At 36.3% G+C, this 19778-nt stretch overlaps 3 protein-coding genes across 3 annotated transcripts; 2 read left to right on the top strand and 1 right to left on the bottom strand.

The window, feature by feature from the left end:
• Positions 1-6700: 6700 nt before the first annotated feature.
• On the top strand, positions 6701-8826 carry LOC129449884 (probable N-acetyltransferase camello). Its single transcript, XM_055212171.2, has 2 exons — positions 6701-6846; positions 7646-8826. Coding segments are annotated over exons 1-2 (678 nt in total). The 5' UTR covers positions 6701-6845; the 3' UTR covers positions 8323-8826.
• Positions 8827-12397: 3571 nt separating this feature from the next.
• Positions 12398-13242, top strand: LOC129450877 (probable N-acetyltransferase camello). Its single transcript, XM_073870973.1, has one exon. It carries the CDS (start codon positions 12400-12402, stop codon positions 12997-12999), a length of 600 nt encoding a protein of 199 aa, XP_073727074.1. The 5' UTR covers positions 12398-12399; the 3' UTR covers positions 13000-13242.
• Positions 13243-14806: 1564 nt separating this feature from the next.
• LOC129450639 (probable N-acetyltransferase camello) lies at positions 14807-17940 on the bottom strand. Its single transcript, XM_055213561.2, has 2 exons — positions 17779-17940; positions 14807-16628 (listed from the first exon to the last, which is right to left on the bottom strand). Coding segments are annotated over exons 1-2 (678 nt in total). The 5' UTR covers positions 17780-17940; the 3' UTR covers positions 14807-15951.
• Between the last annotated feature and the right edge of the window lie 1838 nt (positions 17941-19778).

Genomic DNA, 19778 nt, shown 5'->3' with positions numbered 1-19778 from the left:
ATATAACTGTACAAGGCACGAGGCCACAGGGTTCTCCCCATACTATTTGCTGTATGGCAGGCATCCCCGCCTACCAGTGGACATCCTCTTCGGCCTCATAACAGATGAGGGAGCTGAAACGAATGGACCAAAAGGATATGCTGAGAAATGGGCAGGAAAAATGGTGGAGGCATACAGAATAGCAGACGCAAATAGCCGACAGTCCAGCTCTAAAGGGAAGACATACTATGAAAAACGTAGCAGATGTGTGGTTCTTCAGCCTGGGGACAGAGTCCTGGTACGCAATCTCAGTGAACGAGGGGGCCCCGGGAAGCTTAGACCTTACTGGGAACAGCTTATCTACATTGTGAGAGAACAGGTCGGAGATAGCCCTGTATACAAAGTAAGCCCAGAGGCAGGAGGTTGACCCATTCGCACTCTACACAGAAACCTCCTGTTGCAAGTCAACGACCTACCTGTAGAGCCTCTTCAGAACCCGACTAACAATGCAGCTGAGTTACAAAAGAGAAAGAAGAGGGCTCCAGACCCAGAACCCACACATGAGACCCAGAACATAGATGTAAGTGACTCAGAGGAAGAGGAAAGTTTGCCTTGTTACTGGTTGGGAATGCCTAAGGAGAAACCAAGAGCTGGAAATTACTTACCTACATCGCATGTTACTCCTGACTTCCAAAACAGACCTGAACAGGAAGAGATCCACCTAGGAGAAATGATTCATGCAGAACCTGAACATGACAGGGAGAGTGTTAGAGACGAGGGACAGGAGACATCCAGTGAGAATGAACATGGCATGGAGCAGCTGCAACCTGCAATTGTCCAAGAGGAACTTTATACTGTCTATCAAGAAAACAATGTCCCCAACCCACAACCTGAACATCAGGTCCCACTGAGACAGTCCACGAGAGAGAAACGGCCAAAAAATGTGTTTACTTACCCATCCCTGGGTCAACCATCTTATTACCCATGGCCCACAGGGAGTGCAGTTGAAATCCAGCCAGTACAGTGTACTTACCAGTGTTTCAGTTCACCATACCTCCACCACTTCCAACCCCCGTCCATTCCCCCATACCCTTACCTACCTGTAGTGTACCCAGCCCACTGTGGATGAGATACAATGAAAGGCAATTACAGACCTAACAACAGTTACATTCTATACTCACCAGTTACGTACACACACTTTATAGGACATATAGGATACACTGATTGAGAGTTGGGATATTTTGAAAAAAAATGTGGGAATGTTCAGAGTGAAATTGTTTAAAACATTTTGTGTCAGGAGCCACTTTTATTTGTTGGGGAGTGTGTGATACACCATTATGTGATAACACCATTTGGTGTTTAAAAGGTATATGTTTATGTGATAACACAAGTAAGTGTTTAAAAGATATGTGTTTATGTGCTAACACAATTTGGTGTTTAAAATATATGTGTTTATGTGATAACATGCAGCGTCCATTAAAATTGCAACTCTCATTGTGTAGTACAATATTAATGTAGAGGGGAACCAAATGAAGCAGAACCAAAGTGCGGGTATTGTTGCACTGTGCTGCCTAAGTGACGGACGCCTCCCTCTTCTCTCATATTGAGATTTAGAGACGAAGATGGCGGTTCGCTCTTTCACTCATTGACTTTACATTCTGTTTTCCAGGTTCGTACTCTATAAAAACAATAACAAGAACTGTTTCATCCTGAAGTGTATGTAGTGTATTGAAACTGTGATGAGTTTGTTATGGAGTTTTTGATAAGTTAAAGCAGAGTTAAAGACCCGCGTTTATAATCGCGGGAGAAAGCATGCGTAAACGATGACGTCATCGGCTGTATAACGTGTGTACTTTGTGATTGAATGTGTGAATAGGTGTATAGGTGTCCTCACTCCCTGGTAATGCTTTATTGTTATTGTGTCCTGACAGTTTTTAAGTTATTGTAAATGTTAAGGAAGAGGAGTATGTTGTTAAAACCTCTAAGTGAAAATACTACTAAAGTTGTACAGAAGCAGTTAGCTGTCTTACAGCCGTTAAAGTATTGTTTTACAATGTTTTTATAAGTTGAACAGCCTTCCCTATGTACATGATTCATGTTGTGGCTCTAAAGTCATTTAAATATTCATTTACTGCCAAAGAGTGGTTATCATTCACATTACTACATTAGTAGATTTCTGAAGTTTAAAGGAAGAAAAAAACAATTAATTATATATAAATAACTATATAGCTTAAAACATGATTTATTTGTGATGTAATTGCACTTTAAATTAAGAGTGATGTTGGTTTTTGCAAAGACATGATTATTTTGTAAATGTGAGCGTGTTGGTTTTTGCAAATACATGATTATTTTGTAAATGTGAGCGTGAAAAATGTAACTCACTGATATGTTGAGAATAGGAAAAAACTATTGAAATGTTGAACTTGAAATTACCAGACTTTGAAATTGAAACATGTTTACAATAAGGGAATGTTATTGTTTTATACCATGATTTTGATACATTTATAATAAACATATTAAGATTTAGAGAATTTAGAAGATGGCGGTTCGCTCTTTCACTCATTGACTTTACATTCTGTTTTCCAGGCTGTCATCCAGGAGAGTTGAGAGTAGTGAACCCCAATTAATTGAAATCATTTGTTACTCCAGTTCCATACATTTGAAACTCGTAACACTTACAGTTGCAGATTGTAAACTGAAGTGGTGCTTTGATCACCTCTTGTTATAAATTTAGTTATAGGGTAAATACCATAAACATACACAATATTGTAATCTTTATTTTAAAAACAACTTATTTTAAAACATCTTTACAACACTATATTTAAAAAGACAGTAAGATGGTAATTTTAAGCATCCTATCATTGTTTATAAGTCCTGGACAACAGGTTTAAAGTAATTTTACTTTATGCGGTCAATTCCAAGAAGAGACCAGGACCTTTAAAAATGGTCTTGAGACCAGTCACCACGGGGGTGGTGATGGCGCAGTGGATAAGACACACTTTTTAAAGGTCTTGGTCTCGTCTTGGAATCGACCGCATTTTTACTCGGTCTCGTCTCTGTATTTCAAGACTACAACTGATGGCACATCACAAATTTATTTTATCATTAATTTTATGCAGTTTATTCAGGTTTGGCATATGATGTTGGCATTGTTTAAGCATTGTTTAAGTTTCTCACAATGACAATTTTTCTAATTGTATTACTAAAAACCCCTGCATTGTGTTAAGTGGATGGCAAGCCATGGAAAGACAGTTCAGAATAAATGGTTAAGTGGATTTCAGCACTTTAGTGTTTGTTCACTTTTATTTGCTTATAGACAAAGATAAATTCCCACATATCTGCGATATCTTTTATTATTTTATCAACTTCTCTGGTGGCATACACACACACACACACACACACACATTCTGGTTTCCATGTTTTGTGGGGACATTCCATAGACGCAATGCATTTTATACTGTACAAACTGTATATTCTATTCCCCTTACCTACCCCATTCCCTAACCCCAACCATCACAAAAACCCTTCTCCTACTTTACATTTTCAAGATACATCATTCTGTTTGATTTATAAGCTTGTTTCCTCATGGGGACATCATAATGTCCCCACAAGGTCACAAAAACACTAGTATTCCTATCTTTGTGGGGACAATTGGTCCCCACAACGTGATAATTACCAGGTACACACACACACACACACACACACACACACACACACACACACACACACACACACACACACACACAGACAAGAAGTGCCTAATCATATGCTTATTTCACATTTTATCATAAGTGTTTTAATGCAGTGACTTGCAATGGTCTTGACTTGGTCTCAACCCTTTAAAGTCTTGGTCTTGTCTCGGTCTCGGCCTGTCTTGGTCTTGGTCATGACTTGGTCTGGGTTTAGGTGATATTGACAGCAACACTATCTATAACATCACATAACATGAAGAAGGTGCAATATGAAAAATCAAATAAAAGAACTGTAGATGTTCAGTATATCAAACTACTTAACTGTCATGTTATTACACTTTCAACACTAAAATAATCATCAACATTTCAAAACTGCTAATGCACTAACAATTTAACATAACACTTAAAACAAGCAATGAAAGAAGTCAAACTCTTAAATTACTTGGGACTCAAAAACAACACAAACATGCTCACTGTTCTGGAGATTGTCTTAATTCTGATCATGATTTAATTTTTGCTCAGCAGTTTTATGAAGAACTTCAAAAGCATCCACAGCCAAACTTATTACTGTAAATGTCCTTGCTTGTTGCTTTGGTTCTTCGCTGTGCAGCATGTGAACTTGCACCGTAGTATTACATTTTCTAAAAACAAAACTGGGAATACATTACAAGCGTAATGGGCCATTCACATTATAACGATAACTATATCTATAAAAAATATAGTTTTAAAAATCATTTTAAAATACAGAGAATAGCGGTTTCACACCACAACTACAGTATAACGATAAAGATACAATGAACAATATCTGTGGGATCACATTCAGAGAGATTTTTGACACCATTGACAGCCAATCAAATCTATTTGAACTTTAAGTGCACATACTTGAAATGACAGTGAAGAAGCTCATTGCTGAGGTCTATAACATAAATTACCAGCGCTGATGGAGTTGCTGTGAAATTGACTATGTAATGTTTTTCCACTACTACACTGACTACTACACCAAAAGGTAGATATTAACGTTAGATTACACAAACTAGATTCACTGTTTAGAGTAACGCAGCGTGTTGAGGACATCTGCTGGTTAACCATTGTGTAAATGCAACAAGAACAGCATATATACACATTCAGTTACATGTAAACAATTGCAAACATTTTTATTACAGAAAATACAATATTAGTTAATGTCATTAAAGACAAGTGATTTGTGAGCGAATTAGCATAAAGTTATTGTTATCATCCGGTGATGTGGACGCTATATAATTATTGTTATAATGTGAACAACTCTTAACGGTTATGAGGGACTGTCTGTTATATTATTTGCTCTTTGTATTAAAGTGACAGTCGATCAAAAATAATAATTTCAATTCTCTGTTCTGTGGCCTTCCACAAGGCTTTTTTTACAAGGCTATTTTAGCTCCATTTTATTCTCTCTTTATATGCTTCCATGGGCTCTATTCTTCAAAAACATTGTGTTTTCTTTTCATTTCTTTACAAATGCCACCCAAATCTACTTACCAATGATTAAAAACAACCCCACTGTGATCATCTCTTCTCCAATGTCAAGAAGAGGCTAAATTATGGATAGCCCAAACTTTTTTTTGTAAATGAGGACAAGACCGATGTTATTGTGGCCCAGATGAGAACTCTCAGTGATTAAGCACCAAACTAGTTTATCCGTTTTCAGATCCTCACGGGTGAAGAATCTTGGCATCTCTATTGACCAGCATTTAAAATTTGACAAACAAATTTATTCTGTTATTGGGTCCAGCTTTTATCAACTGCGTTTACTCTCTAAAAATAAAACCTTTCTTACTCCCCCCACCCTATTGAAAAATCCAGCTAAGACCAGCAGCTGGTAGCTGGTTTTTGCTGGTTTAATGTGGCAGTAGCTGGTCAAACTGATGGGTCAGCTGGTCTTCTAGCCTGACCAGCTAAGTCTAGTTAGACCAACTTAAAAAGTGACCAAAACACAGCTAGGTTTTTTAGTCTGTGTAATATTTTATGCTCTGTAAAGCACTTTGGTCAGCCTTGTGGCTGTTGTAAATTTGCTATACAAAAAATTTTTACTTGAACTTGACTCATGGTGTTCCGGTTCCTACTGAAAAATCCAGCTAAGACCAGCATAAGACAGTGAGCTGGTTTTAGCTGGTCTCCCAGCTTGGTTTTAGCTAGTGTTGCTGGTGTAGCAAGCTGGTCTAGCTGTGTTTTGGTCACTTTTTAAGCTGGTTAATAAATGTGGGGGAAAAATCCATGATCATTGCATCATGATTTGAAATTTGGATAAATGTATGTTTTAGCAAAAAAAAGATATTGTCAGAACTTGGTATAATCTGTGAGCTTCAGCAACATTCACAGACAATTTCACAATAGTAGAATTTACTAGGAAAACCTGTAAAAACCAGACTATAACTTTTTCTTCTGATTTAGTCCAGCAACAGACAAAACCCACTGCTGTAGCCGAATTTTTTCGGATATGGGGCAGAAATGCCCCAGATACTGGAAAGGTGCTAGAGTTAAATGAACACAGGCCATTTTTATTTAAAATATTTTTCATTTGATAATTAATAAACCTGATGAACCCGTTGAGCACGGGCCTGTTAATCATAGAGTAAAATAAGCCTATCAAAGTGCCAATCCATTAATGATGTGTTAATCAGCCAAGTGGAATACCAAATGAAGTTAAAGCCAGAAGATTAATCAAATCTGGATTTGAATTACACTGGTTTGGATAACACCCAACAAAAAATTGGTGTTGACGACTAAAATGTGCTAAAAATGTATTTAAAAAAATGTATTTAGGTACCACTTGTAGTAAATTTGAAAAGTTTACTACATGTGTTCACTAAATACATTTTCTATTTATAAACAATAGGTACAATTAAACGTCTAAAAAACCATGAGAGTGCATGTAGGGTGTGGTCGAGGGCTGGCAGGTATGCTGCATATACGCAAGAGCCCCACCCCTAAGAGATTTAATCTTACTCCAAATTGAGAAACGGCCAATGTCTGTGTGGTTCTGCAGCTGGATCTGCTCCTGTGAACTTTGGGATGGAGTGAACATATGTTTTATGAAGGTGACGTCAGCGGTGTGTCTCAGGTCATTTTATGTCCAACTTCAGTCAGATTTGAGCATCGATTCAGGATAAAGGCGTTACAAAACAATATTAAACAAACAGTGAGTAGCAAAATATCTATCTTTCTGTCTATTTCATGTATTTTGTATCTATCTACTCGTCTTTCTTTACAGTTTTAAATCATGTTTTGTTCATGTTTTCAGAGTGTGCTCACAAGCATTATAGAATTAATGCTTGGTAGCTGGTTTTTGCTGGTTTAAGGTGGCAGTAGCTGGTCTAAGCTGGTCCTCCCAGCCTGGCAAAACTGGTCAAGCTGGTGGGTCAGACCAGCTTAAAAAGTGACCAAAACACAGCTAGAGCAGCTTGCTAGACCAGCACTACCAGCTAAAACCAGTTCACCAGCTTATGCTGGTCTTAGCTGGATTTTTCAGTAGGGTTGCCTCTGCAACTGACTTATACACAGGTCACAGATGTTGCATTTCTTAACACCTTCTGAGTTAAACAGTAAAGCACAAACAGCAGTGTTTCCCTACATGCAAAGTTACAAATAATTGCCCGCATATCCAAATGTGTGAGTTTGTATATTCTCACGCTGGCGGGCAGACGCGCTAATGCTTACAGCAGTAGCTTTGAGTGTCCATGGTAACAAACAAGGGGGCGGAGCAACACAGGAACAAGAAGAACTAAGGCAGACCAGAAAACAGGGCAGACACAGACCGGACTTCATGATATATAGCATATTCAACTTCGAACTACCCATAAATATAAATACATAATGTTTAGAATGGACTTTTTGTTTTATTAGTAGGCCTTTATTTACAATGATGAAATGCTCTGCTGTTGTTTTGTATTGTATAGGAATATATTTTAAAAACGTATTTCTCTTATCTCTATCACTAGTGCACATTTTGGTCCGGCGATATGAGCCTTCTGATCAAGAAGCCATTGAAATGATTTACCCAGATGCAATTAAGGAACACATCAACCCTGCATTCCTACACGCCATGACCCAGCCTCTTCATATCACTATATGTCTGTTTTTTTGCATTGGTGCTTATCTGCTCGGCGGGTCTGTTATTCTGGCCCTAATATCTGGAGGAGCCTGGGTTGGTCTGGTGTACTTCTGCTGCTATGAGTATTACGCTTCTTATGTCCGGAACAGACTACGTACAGACATGAAGGACATTCCAGGTTACTATCTCAGAAATCCAGATAACTGCTTCTGGGTCGCTGAAGCCGAGATAGACGGTAGGCGTTGGATTTTGGGTATGGTGGCTGTGGAAGCCAAAAATGACGGAGATGGAAAGAAACATGGAAAGCTTTTACGAATGAGTGTGTTGTCCACCTGCCGCCGTGCTGGTCTCGGTAAACAGCTGGCTAAAACCTTCGAAGACTTTTGCAAGGAACGTGGCTTCACAAAGATCATACTTTCCACCTCTTCTACTCAAAGAGCAGCCGTGGCATTTTACTATAAGATGGGCTTTAAACTGGTCCTAGTTCATACTCAATCTGAGAGACCAAAGTGGTTGGTGTGGATGTCTCGAGTGAAAATTATGTACATGGAGAAAATCATGTGATCCTTAACTGCTGTTAATACACCTGACCTGAGCTCAATAGCAGAAAGTATTTGAGAGTTATGAGATGGTCAGATGAAAACTGATATGGAGTTCCATCATTTAAAAATAACCAAAGAGTTTCGATATTTTTCCTATTTACAACTTAACTCTTTTGTAGTTGCATTGTGTACTAAAACAGACAGAAAATTTAAAGTAAAAGTAAGATTCAAATGTTTAACTCTAGGGGAGCTGGAAAATGAGCATATTTAAAAAAAAAAAGTAAAATCTCCCTTTAAGCCTAAGACACATTTTTTGTTTTATCTGTCTCAACTGAAAATAATAGAAACACTTTATATTACGACCCGCAATCTCCTGCATAATTAAACCAAATTACAGCGTACCTATTTGTAACAACATAGTACTTTTACAGTATGTACTTGTAGGTATAAGGAAACAATATGTAAAGTTTGGGGTAATTATATGGTAAAAGTATTTTATAGCTACAGGGTACCTAGTATTGTAATATTAAGTGGTACATGACATACGTTGATGGGTAATATGGCCTATTGATTTTTTGTTATAATTTTTTTTCTTATTCGCTACCTAATAAAAGTATTTTGTATACAGTCCATGTCTACGAACCATGTTGGCAAATAAAATATAACACCTACGTCTTGATCTGTATATGTAAGTAGGAGAACTATGTAACTCTTACGTTTGTGGGCTGTAAATGAAAGTGGTGCTTGTTACCTCCTTGTTCTGTGTATTTAACAGTTAACTCTTATTGACGGTTTCAGCAGTAACAACATAAACAAGCGGCTGTCGCGGTCCGCACGTAACTTCCGGTAAACTCTGCTAAGAATAAATAACAACAAAGATCTTTAAACGTAGTTTATTTATATATCAAGCAAAAAAACAACACATAGATTACCTAGGAAACCAAAACATTTGTTATTTTTGACGAGGCATTTGTTCAAGAGATCAGTTTAGCAACTAGTCAGACCATTAAAAAACGAAACCGGAAGTAAGGTTCGGATCCAGACGTGTATCACGTGTGTCCGATGAAACGTCTATATTTGTAGCCTGTTATTAAATTGGTGCTTGTTACCCCCTTGTAATGTGTATTTACCAGGTAATTCTTAAAACTTAATTTTGTTTCATGTTGAGTTTGTGCTCTTATTTTGTATTTTTTTAATTTCCAATTACTTGTTTGCTCAAACTTAGGCAGATTGTTACTTATATATGCATGGTAATTGAAGTAATTATTAAAAACACAGGTAATTCTTATAGTTGCAGACTGTAAACTAAAGTGGTGCTTTGATCACATCTTGTTATAAATGTAGTTATAGGGTAAATAACATACACAATATTATAATCTTTATTTTAAAAACAGCTTATTTTAAAACATCTTTACAACACTATATTTAAGTCAACGCTTATCAACTTTTATTTCAAATAAAAAGTCATGACAATCTTTTGTTGTTTTTAATAAACCTGATGAACCCGTTGAGCACTGGCCTGTTAATCATAGAGTAAAATAAGTCTATCAAAGTGCCAATCCATTAATGATGTGTTAATCAGCCAAGGGGAATACCTAAAGAGTAAAGCCAGAAGATTAATCAAATCTGGATTTAAATTTACACTGGTTTGGATAACATCCAACAAAAAATTTGCGTTGACGACTAAAATGTGCTAAAATGTATTTAAAAAGTGTATTTAGGTACCACTTGTAGCAAATTTGAAAAGTTTACTTCAAGTGCTAACTAAATCAATTTTCTATTTGGGCTGGTTAATTATAAACAATAGGTACAATTAAACTTCTAAAAAAAAGAGTGTGTGTGGGGTGTGGTCGAGGGCCGGCATGTATGCTGCAAATACACAAGACCCCCACGCCTATCAGATCTAATCTTAATCCAAATTGAGAAATGGCCAATGTCTGTGGTTCCTCAGCTGGATCTGTTTCTGTGAACTTTGGGATGGAGTGGACATATGTTTTATGAAGGTGACGTCAGTGGTGTGTCTCAGGTTATTTTATGTACAACTTCAGTCAGATTTGAGCATTGCATGGATTCAGGATAAAGGTGTTACAAAACAATATTAAACAAACAGTGAGTAGCAAAATATCTATCTGTCTGTCTATCTCATCTATTTCATTTTTATCTACTCATCTTTCTTTACAGTTTTAAATCATGTTGTGTTTGTGTTTTCAGAGTGTGCTCACAAGCATTATAAAACCAATGTATGTCATTCTTATACGTTGCATACCGACTACCACTTTTTTCTTAAACACTTAATTTAACAAAAATATATATGTATTTTTCCTTGTTTTAATCAGAAATTCACTATTTTATTTTCTTAGGTAATTTTGCTCATCAAAAAAACGCATCTTGATTTAAAAATGATTTGATATTTGTACTGAAAACAAGATGCAGTGTATGCCTGGTATCATTGTTTGTATGGCTTATACACAGGTCACAGACGTTGCATTTCTTAACACCTTCTGAGTTAAGCAGTAAAGCACAAACAGCAGTGTTTCCCTACATGTAAATTTACAAAATATTGCCTGCATATCCAAATGTGTAAGTTTGTGTATTCTCATGCTGGCGGGCAGACGTGCACGCTAATGCTTACGCCAGTTGTAGCTTTGCTGAGAAGAAAGATAAGCTTGTTTGCTTCTTGTTTCATGTTGTTTAAGTGATATGTAAACTGCAGCCTGCTTTATCGGAGTTGAATGTAGCAAACATCAAATATGGCAAGTGGGATTTTTTTCTAGAAAGACAAAAAATACGGGAAAAATACAGAAAATTATTTAAACGGGATGATGGTGGGAAAGAATGGTAAAATATGGGAGAATCCCAGGAAAAAAACGTGAGGGTTGACAGGTATGCCACCTTTAAACCAGCTAAAACCAGCTACCAGCTTATGCTGGATTTTCAGTAGACAATATAGTCCTTTGTGTGACATTTATTTTTAAGTACAAAGTAGTCAAGTAAAAAATATAGTAATAATAATAATAATTAGAAAAGGGTGAAACATATACAACGACTGACCAACAGGCACAGTAGTCATCCGGACCACGTGATGTTGTTGCCACCATTTTTGTGTCCAATCACAGCTGCACGCTCTGCTTTAGTCTATGGTCACAGCAGCCACAAATACAAGAGGAATATCAATTAAACACTACCAGGAGGTTTACAACAAAATTACAATATGCCCAGGATATGTTGTGTTGTTGGCTGTAACAGTCGTCAGAGGAAACCCAAACTACAATTTGATTCTATTTCAAAGGAGGAATAAAGGATTGCCTTGACTACAAAGGGCAACATAAATGCTTGCTGAATATTAAGTGAATAGTTAAATAATCAAGTAAACAGTAAGAACAGAGAAACAAATAAAAAATGGTTAAATAAACATAACATTAAGTTGCAGATTGTTTTTTTGATTAACATATACAGCTGTCACTTTAAAAGCTTACAGTAATGGATTCATCCGTCCTAAACCACTTTATACCTAAACTGAAGGACTACAAAACAATAAACTGTAATACATTATTATAATATTGCTTCACCAAATCCTTGCATATGAGACATATTGTGTGTTAAGCAGGTTTCACAAGAACTGTTCACGTGTGTATCCTCATGAAAATAATGCATTATAATTTACTCTTAAACTTTAGAAATATAGTAGAGATAATGTCTTTATGCGTACTCAGAAGATTCACTGTTAACTGTGGGGTGCAGGGTTGTTTTGATAACGAAATAATGCAGGATCCCAAAAAATTCAACATTTTGTTGATTTTGCCCAATTCCGCGTTGGCAAACAACTTGTGGGACTGACTGGCAGCCAACATCTAACTCCAGATTGTAAAATCAATATTTTGTCTCTGGTAAGCGCTCAATTCAACTTATAAATGTGATCATTTAGCACATTAGAAGCTGTGTTTGCTGCCAAGACGGAAGTGACATCTTTGGTACCCATGAATTTAAACAATACAAGAACCAATCACAAAGCAGAGACAACGAATCACTATGACAACAAACAAGAGGCAGTGGGTGAGTCAATGAGTGTCCATGGTAACAAACAAGGGGGCGGAGCAACATGGAACAAGAAACAAGGCAGACTAGAAAACACATCACTCTTCACATCACTATAAGTCTGTTTTTTTGCATTGATGCTTATCTGCTCGGCGGGTCTGTTATTCTGGCCCTAATATCTGGAGGAGCCTGGGTTGGCCTGTTGTATTGTTGCTGCTATGAGTATTACGCTTCGCTTCTCCGGAAGAGACTGCGTACAGAGCTGAAGGACATTCCAGGTCACTATCTCAGCAATCCAGATAACTGCTTCTGGATCGCTGAAGCCGAGATGGACGGTAAGCGTCAGATTTTGGGTATGGTGGCTGTGGAAGCCAAAAATGATGGCAATGGAAAGAGGAATGGTAAGCTTTTACGAATGAGCGTGTTGTCCACCTGCCGCCGTGCTGGTCTCGGTCAACAGCTGGCTAAAACCGTCGAAGACTTCTGCAAGGAACGTGGCTTCACAAAGATCATACTTTCCACCTCTTTAACTCAAAGAGCAGCCGTGGCGCTTTACAATAAGATGGGCTTTAAACTGGTCCTGGTTAATACTCAAACTGAGAGACCAAAGTGGTTGTTCTGGATGTCTCAAGTCAAAATTTGGTACATGGGGAAGATCATGTGATCCTTAACTGCTGTTAATACACCTGACCTGAGCTCAATAGCAGAAAGTATTTGTAACAACATAGTACTTTTACACTATGTACTTGTAGGTATACGGAAACAATGTGTTAAGTTTGGGGTAATAATATGGTAAACGTATTTTATAGCTACAGGGTACCTAGTTTTGTTATATTAAGTGGTATATGACTTATGTTGATGGGTAATATGGCCTATTGATTTTTTGTTATAATTTTATTTCGATTTTTTTACAGCACACACTGAACCGTGTTTTTGGATGATGCAGTTCAAGCAGAAGGTCATCTCTTTCACTGTATGGTAAGTAAATGTTCAATAAATACAATTTTGATCAATAACATTTGAGAGTTTTTAGGTGTTATGTTTTATATTGCTGTTAGTATGAAGTTTAACATTAAGGGTCATGTGTTATTGTCATTATATGAATGCTGCAGTTGAGTTTAGGTCTTAGTCTCAGATGGAGCAATTCATACTCATAATGTTTTGGGGAGTTTTTTGTTGTTTTTTGCTTTATATGCTGTTTTAGTTTAAAAAAAATTTTTTTAAATCCATTAATGTGTGCAGGAGATTCGCTTTGGGGACTTTGGAGGAGCACAGAAATTGGCCTACATGAAAATTTCTTAAGATGAAGAGAAATTTTATAACAAAGTGAGTATTTTGTGCAAAACATAAATGTATAACTATTTTCAAAGTATTTTGTAATGTGTTCTGTATGTAAATTCTGTAATGCATTCTGTAAATATTAGTTTCTGCGATGCTATACTTAAATATTGTTTTTTTAATAATACATTTTCCCCTTTAAATTTTGTTTTATTAACAGAAACGTTCAATATCCAGTCTGAAGGTCTGACCGAGGATCATATCACCTCCTTCCCGCGGCTGGTTCATCATATTCTGCTGTTAATATGTGAAGACCAACATGGATTTTGGATTAAAATGAAGTCAAACTTGTTTGTATGAACTGAAGTATCCCATAAACTGTATTTATAAATATCTGTACTATTGTTATACATTGGGAATGTGCTTTTTAGTTGTCTCGGATATTAATATGTTAATTTAATGAATACTTAAATGCATGATACATTGAGGACAATTTTTCTGTCATAAATAAATGTTGATCAGATGACATTTAAAAAAATCCTTAACAGTTTTATAATGATAATGATCGATTATACTGCTGTATTGTTACATTAAAAAAAACTGTTTAAAAATAAAGTTTTTTGTCCCAAAAGTACCGTAATATGTTTCTGTCTTTACATTTACCATATTAACACCATAGTATAAAAAATAACACTACATTGGAGTTAACAAATTACACCGAGGGAGTTCATTTTTAACAAATAAAAATATTTAACACTGATTAGTGTCAATTTATACTTAGATTTTTAACTCTGTATAGTGTCAATTGCTAACACTTTAAAAGAGTCAATGTGCCAACACTTTTAAAAGTGTTAAAATAACTCTATTGGGAGTGGACCCCATGAGACACTTTTAAAGTGTTGAAATTAACTCTTATAGAGTTATTCTGAGGTTCCAGATTTTGCTGTGTAGGTCAATACATGTTGCACTATTGTTGGTCTGTGCCACTGATCTGTGGTCTGTGCGGAGACTCTGTCAGTTGACCAATCAGAGCAGAGTAGGCTACTGAAAGGTGGAGTTTTGGCCGACTGAGTCATTGAATGGCTTCACATAAATCGTTTGGGGATCTCAGAGAAACGGGGTAACTTTAAATTTATATTTTGAGAAAATTACAGTGTTCTTTTACCTTGCATGCATTTAAACCTGTTTAAAGATGTTTTAAATTAAGTTGTTTTTAAAATAAAGATTACAATATTGTGTATGTTTATGGTATTTACCCTATAACTAAATTTATAACAAGATGTGATCAAAGCACAACTTTAGTTTACAGTCTGCAACTATAAGAATTACCTGTGTTTTTAATAATTACTTCAATTACCATGCATATATAAGTAACAATCCGCCTAAGTTTGAGCAAACAAGTAATTGGAAATTAATAAAATACAAAATAAGAGCACAAACTCAACATGAAACAAAACAAAGTTTTAAGATTTACCTGTTAAATACACATTACAAGGGGGTAATAAACACCAGTTTAATAACAGCCTGCAAATATAAGAGTTACCTGTTAATTACACAGAACAAGGGAGTAACAAGCAACACTTTCATTTACAGCCCACAAACGTAAGAGTTACTTATACAGATCAAGACGGTTACAAGTTGGTTCGAGCCTCAGTATACAGTCTATACCGAAATAAAAGTGAGGTGTTATATTTTATTTGCCAACATGATTCGTACACATGGACTGTATACAATATACTTTCATTAGGTAGCGGAGATGAAAATAAAATCTAAATAAAATTATAACATAAAATCAATAGGCCATATTACCCATCAACATAAGTCATATACCACTTAATATAACAATACTAGGTAACCTGTAGCTCTAAAATACTTTTACCATATTATTACCCTAAACTTAACATATTGTTTCCTTATACCTACAAGTACATAGTATAAAAGTACTATGTTGTTACAAATAGGTACGCTGTAAATTTGGTTTAATTACGCAGTACATTGCAGGTCGTAATATAAAGCGTTTCCGTTATTTTCAGTTGAGACAGCTCAAACATGTGTCTTAGCCTTAAAGGGAGATTTCACTTTTTTTTGGAAAATATGCTCATTTTCCAGCTCCCCTAGAGTTAAACATTTGAATCTTACCTTTACTTTTAATTTTCTGTCGGTCTTAGTACACGATGCAACTACAGAAGAGTTAAGATTTAAATAGGAAAAAATATTGAAACTCTTTGGTTATTTTTAACTGATGGAACTCCATATCAGTTTTCATCTGACCATCTCATAACTCTCAAGTACTTTCTGCTATTGAGCTCAGGTCAGGTGTATTAACAGCAGTTAAGGATCACATGATTTTCTCCATGTACATAATTTTGAGTCGAGTCATCCAGACCAACCACTTTGGTCTCTCAGATTCAGTATTAACCAGGACCAGTTTAAAGCCCATCTTATTGTAAAGCGCCACGGCTGCTCTTAGAACAGAAGAGGTGGAAAGTATGATCTTTGTGAAGCCACATTCCTTGCAGAAGTCTTCGGCGGTTTTAGCCAGCTGTTGACCGAGACCAGCACGGCGACAGGTGGACAACACGCTCATTCGTAAAAGCTTTCCATGTTTCTTTCCGTCGCCGTCATCTTTGGCTTCCACAGCCACCATACCCAAAATCCGATGGATACCATCCATCTCGGCTTCAGCGACCCAGAAGCAGTTATCTGGATTGCTGAGATAGTGACCTGGAATGTCCTTCAGGTCTGTACGCAGTCTCTCCCGGACATAAGAAGCATAAAACTCATAGCAGCAACAATACACCAGGCCAACCCAGGCCCCTCCAGATATTAGGGCCAGAAAAACAGACCCGCCGAGCAGATAAGCACCAATGCAAAAAAACAGACTTATAGTGATGTGAAGAGGCTGGGTCATGGCGTGTAGGAATGCAGGGTTGATGTGTTCCTTAATTGCATTTGGGTAAATCATTTCAATGGCTTCTTGATCAGAAGGCTCATATCGCCGGACCAAAATGTGCACTATTGATAGGGATAAGAGAAAGAAGAAAGTTATTTAAATATACAATACAAATCAACAGAAGAGCATTTCATCAATATAAATAAAGGTCTACTAATAAATCAAAAAATTAATTCTAAACATTATGTATTTATATTTATGGGTAGTTCAAAAGTTGAATAGCTGGCTTTTAAAGTGACAGCTGTATATTTTAACCGCTTTTTATTTGTTTCTCTGTTCTTATTTTATTAACTTACTGATTACTTGATTATTTAACTATCTATTTTATATTCGGCAAGCATTTATGTTACCCTCTAGTCACTTCTGATTAAAGCCAATCCTTTATTCTGCCGATCTAACTCCAGAATAAATTGTAGTTTGGGCACGTCTGCCGCCAGCGTGAGAATATACAAACTCACACATATGGATATGCAGGCAATTTTTTGTAACTTTGCATGTAGGGAAACACTGCTGTTTGTGCTTCACTGTTTAACTCAGAAGGTGTTAAGAAATGCAACCTCTGTGACCTGTGTATAAGCCATACAAACAATGATACCAGGTATACACTGCATAAAAAGACTTGCTTATTTTGTATTTTTATCTTGTTTTAAGTACAAATATCAAATTTTTTAAAATCAAGATGCATTTTTTTATGAGCAAAATGACCTAAGAAAATAAAACATCAAATCTAAGTGAATTTGTAATCAAAACAAGAAAAAAAATTCTTCAATTAAGTGTTTAAAAAAACTAAACTTATTTAAAGATTTTTTTCTCAATTGGGAGTTTTTTTTTTGCTTGTTTTAAGCACAAATTTACTTACATTTTATATTTTTAGTCTAAAAACTAGACTTATTTTCTTAATTATTTTGCTCATCAAGAAAATACATCTTGATTTAAGAATTGTTAGATATTTGTAGTGAAAACAAGACAACAATACTAAGAAAGTCATTTTTTTTGCAGTGTTAGGGTTTGGGAAATGTATCTTATTTTCAAATTCCAATGTTAACAGGTATGATTTTTTGCTCCAGGAATGCAACAAAAAAGAAACACATACATTCTATAATGCTTGCGAGCACACTCTGAAAACACGAACAAAACATGATTTAAAACTGTAAATAAAGACGAGTAGATAAAAATGAAATAGATGAGATAGACAGATATTTTGCTACTCACTGTTTGTTTAATATATTGTTTTGTAACGCCTTTATCCTGAATCGATGCAATGCTCAAATCTGACTGAAGTTGTACATAAAATAACCTGAGACACACCGCTGACCGCTTCATAAAACATATGTCCACTCCATCCCAAAGTTCACAGAAGCAGATCCAGCTGAAGAACCACACAGACATTGTCCGTTTCTCAATTTGGAGTAAGATTAGATCTGTTAGGGGTGGGACTCTTGCGTATTTGCAGCATACCTGCCGGCCCTCGACCACACCCCACACACACTCTCATGGTTTTTTTAAATGTTTAATTGTACCTATTGTTTATAATTAACCAGCAAATAGAAAATGCATTTAGTAAGCACTTGTAGCAAACCTCTCAAACTTACCACAAGTGGCACCCAAATACACTTTTTAAAATACATTTTTAGCACATTTTAGTCGTCAACACCAATTTTTTATTGGGTGTTATCCAAACCAGTGTAATTCAAATGCAGATTTGATTAATCTTCTGGCTTTAACTTCATTTGGTATTCCCCTTGGCTGATTAACACATCATTAATGGATTGGCACTTTGATAGACTTTTACTCTATGATTAATAGGCTCAACGGGTTCGTCAGGTTTATTAATTATCAAATAAAAAATGGACTGTGTTAATTAAACTCTAGCACCTATCTGGGGCATTTCTCCCCCAGATCTGAAAAAATTTGGCTACAGGTTTTTGTTTGTCGGTGTGCTAAATCAGAAGAAAAAGATATAGTCTGGTTTTTACAGGTTAGTAAATTTTACTATTGTGAAATTGTCTTTACAATTGAAACATACATTTGTCCAAATTTCAAATAATGATGCAATGATCATGGATTTTCCCCCCTGTTCCATTAGTTCTGTTGAGACATTCATCCTGTAGTCTAGTGAGTAATCAACATCATATTGGGGCTTCAAACAATTCTCATTGTGATGATACAGTATGAATGCCGTGGAGTGAAAGTGAAGCTCTTAAATTTTGTTGCTCCACCGCATTATTAATGATTTTAGGTGAAAAGAAGTACACTTCCATAGTGTACTTATACAAAAGATTCTTCTTTAGTACTTCTTAAGATAATCTTAAGAACATCAAAGTACATTAGGTTTGACAAAGTAGTGCTTATTGCGAATTCTTTACATAATATAATATCATATTTCATATGATATTTGCTGAAAATAGGCAGAGTTTTAAAATTACAGCTTTAAAGATTATAAACTTTAAAACAAAAAAAATCCTGCCCAGGCGCAAGGAAACAGTTAAGACCAGAATAAGCTGGTAGCTGGTTTAAGGTGGCAGTAGCTGGTTTAAGCTGGTCCTCCGAGCCTGGCAAAGCTGGTCAAGCTGGTGGGTCAGCTGGTCTTCCAGCCTGACTAGCTAAATCCAGCTGCACCAGCCTAAAACATAACCAAAACACAGCTACACCAGCTTAAAAAGTGACCAAAACACAGCTAGACCAGCTTGCTACACCAGCAATACCAGCTACCAAGCTGGGGGACCAGCAAAAACCAGCTCTCCAGCTTATGCTGGTCTTAGCTGGATTTTTCAGTATGGACCGGAACACCACGAGTCAAGTTCAAGTTCAGTTTATTTGTATAGCACATTTACAACAGCCACAAGGCTGACCAAAGTGCTTTACAGAGCATAAAATATTATACGGCATATAAATAAACCTCAGAGTAGTCAGTAAGCTAAGGAAAATAGAGTTTTTAGCAGGGACTTAAATCTAGACAAGGAAGGGGCCATCCTAATGTCTAATGGCAGGGTATTCCACAGTCATGGTCTGGCCACCGCGAATGCACGCTCTCATTTACGCTTTAAGTTTACGCGGGGGACCACCAACAAAGCCTGGACACAGGGTCATAAGCTTCTAAGAGGAGTGTAAGAATAAAGGAGTTCAGATAGATAAACAGAAGCATTGTTATAGAGAGACTTGTATACAAAGAGGAGAATCTTAAAATCTATTCTCTTGCAGATCGGCAACCA

Source organism: Misgurnus anguillicaudatus, chromosome 8 (genome assembly GCF_027580225.2).
Source record: "Misgurnus anguillicaudatus chromosome 8, ASM2758022v2, whole genome shotgun sequence".
Taxonomy (NCBI): Eukaryota; Metazoa; Chordata; class Actinopteri; order Cypriniformes; family Cobitidae; genus Misgurnus; species Misgurnus anguillicaudatus.
The sequence above is the reverse complement of the archived record's forward strand: the minus strand, read 5'-3'. Positions and strand labels throughout refer to the sequence as shown.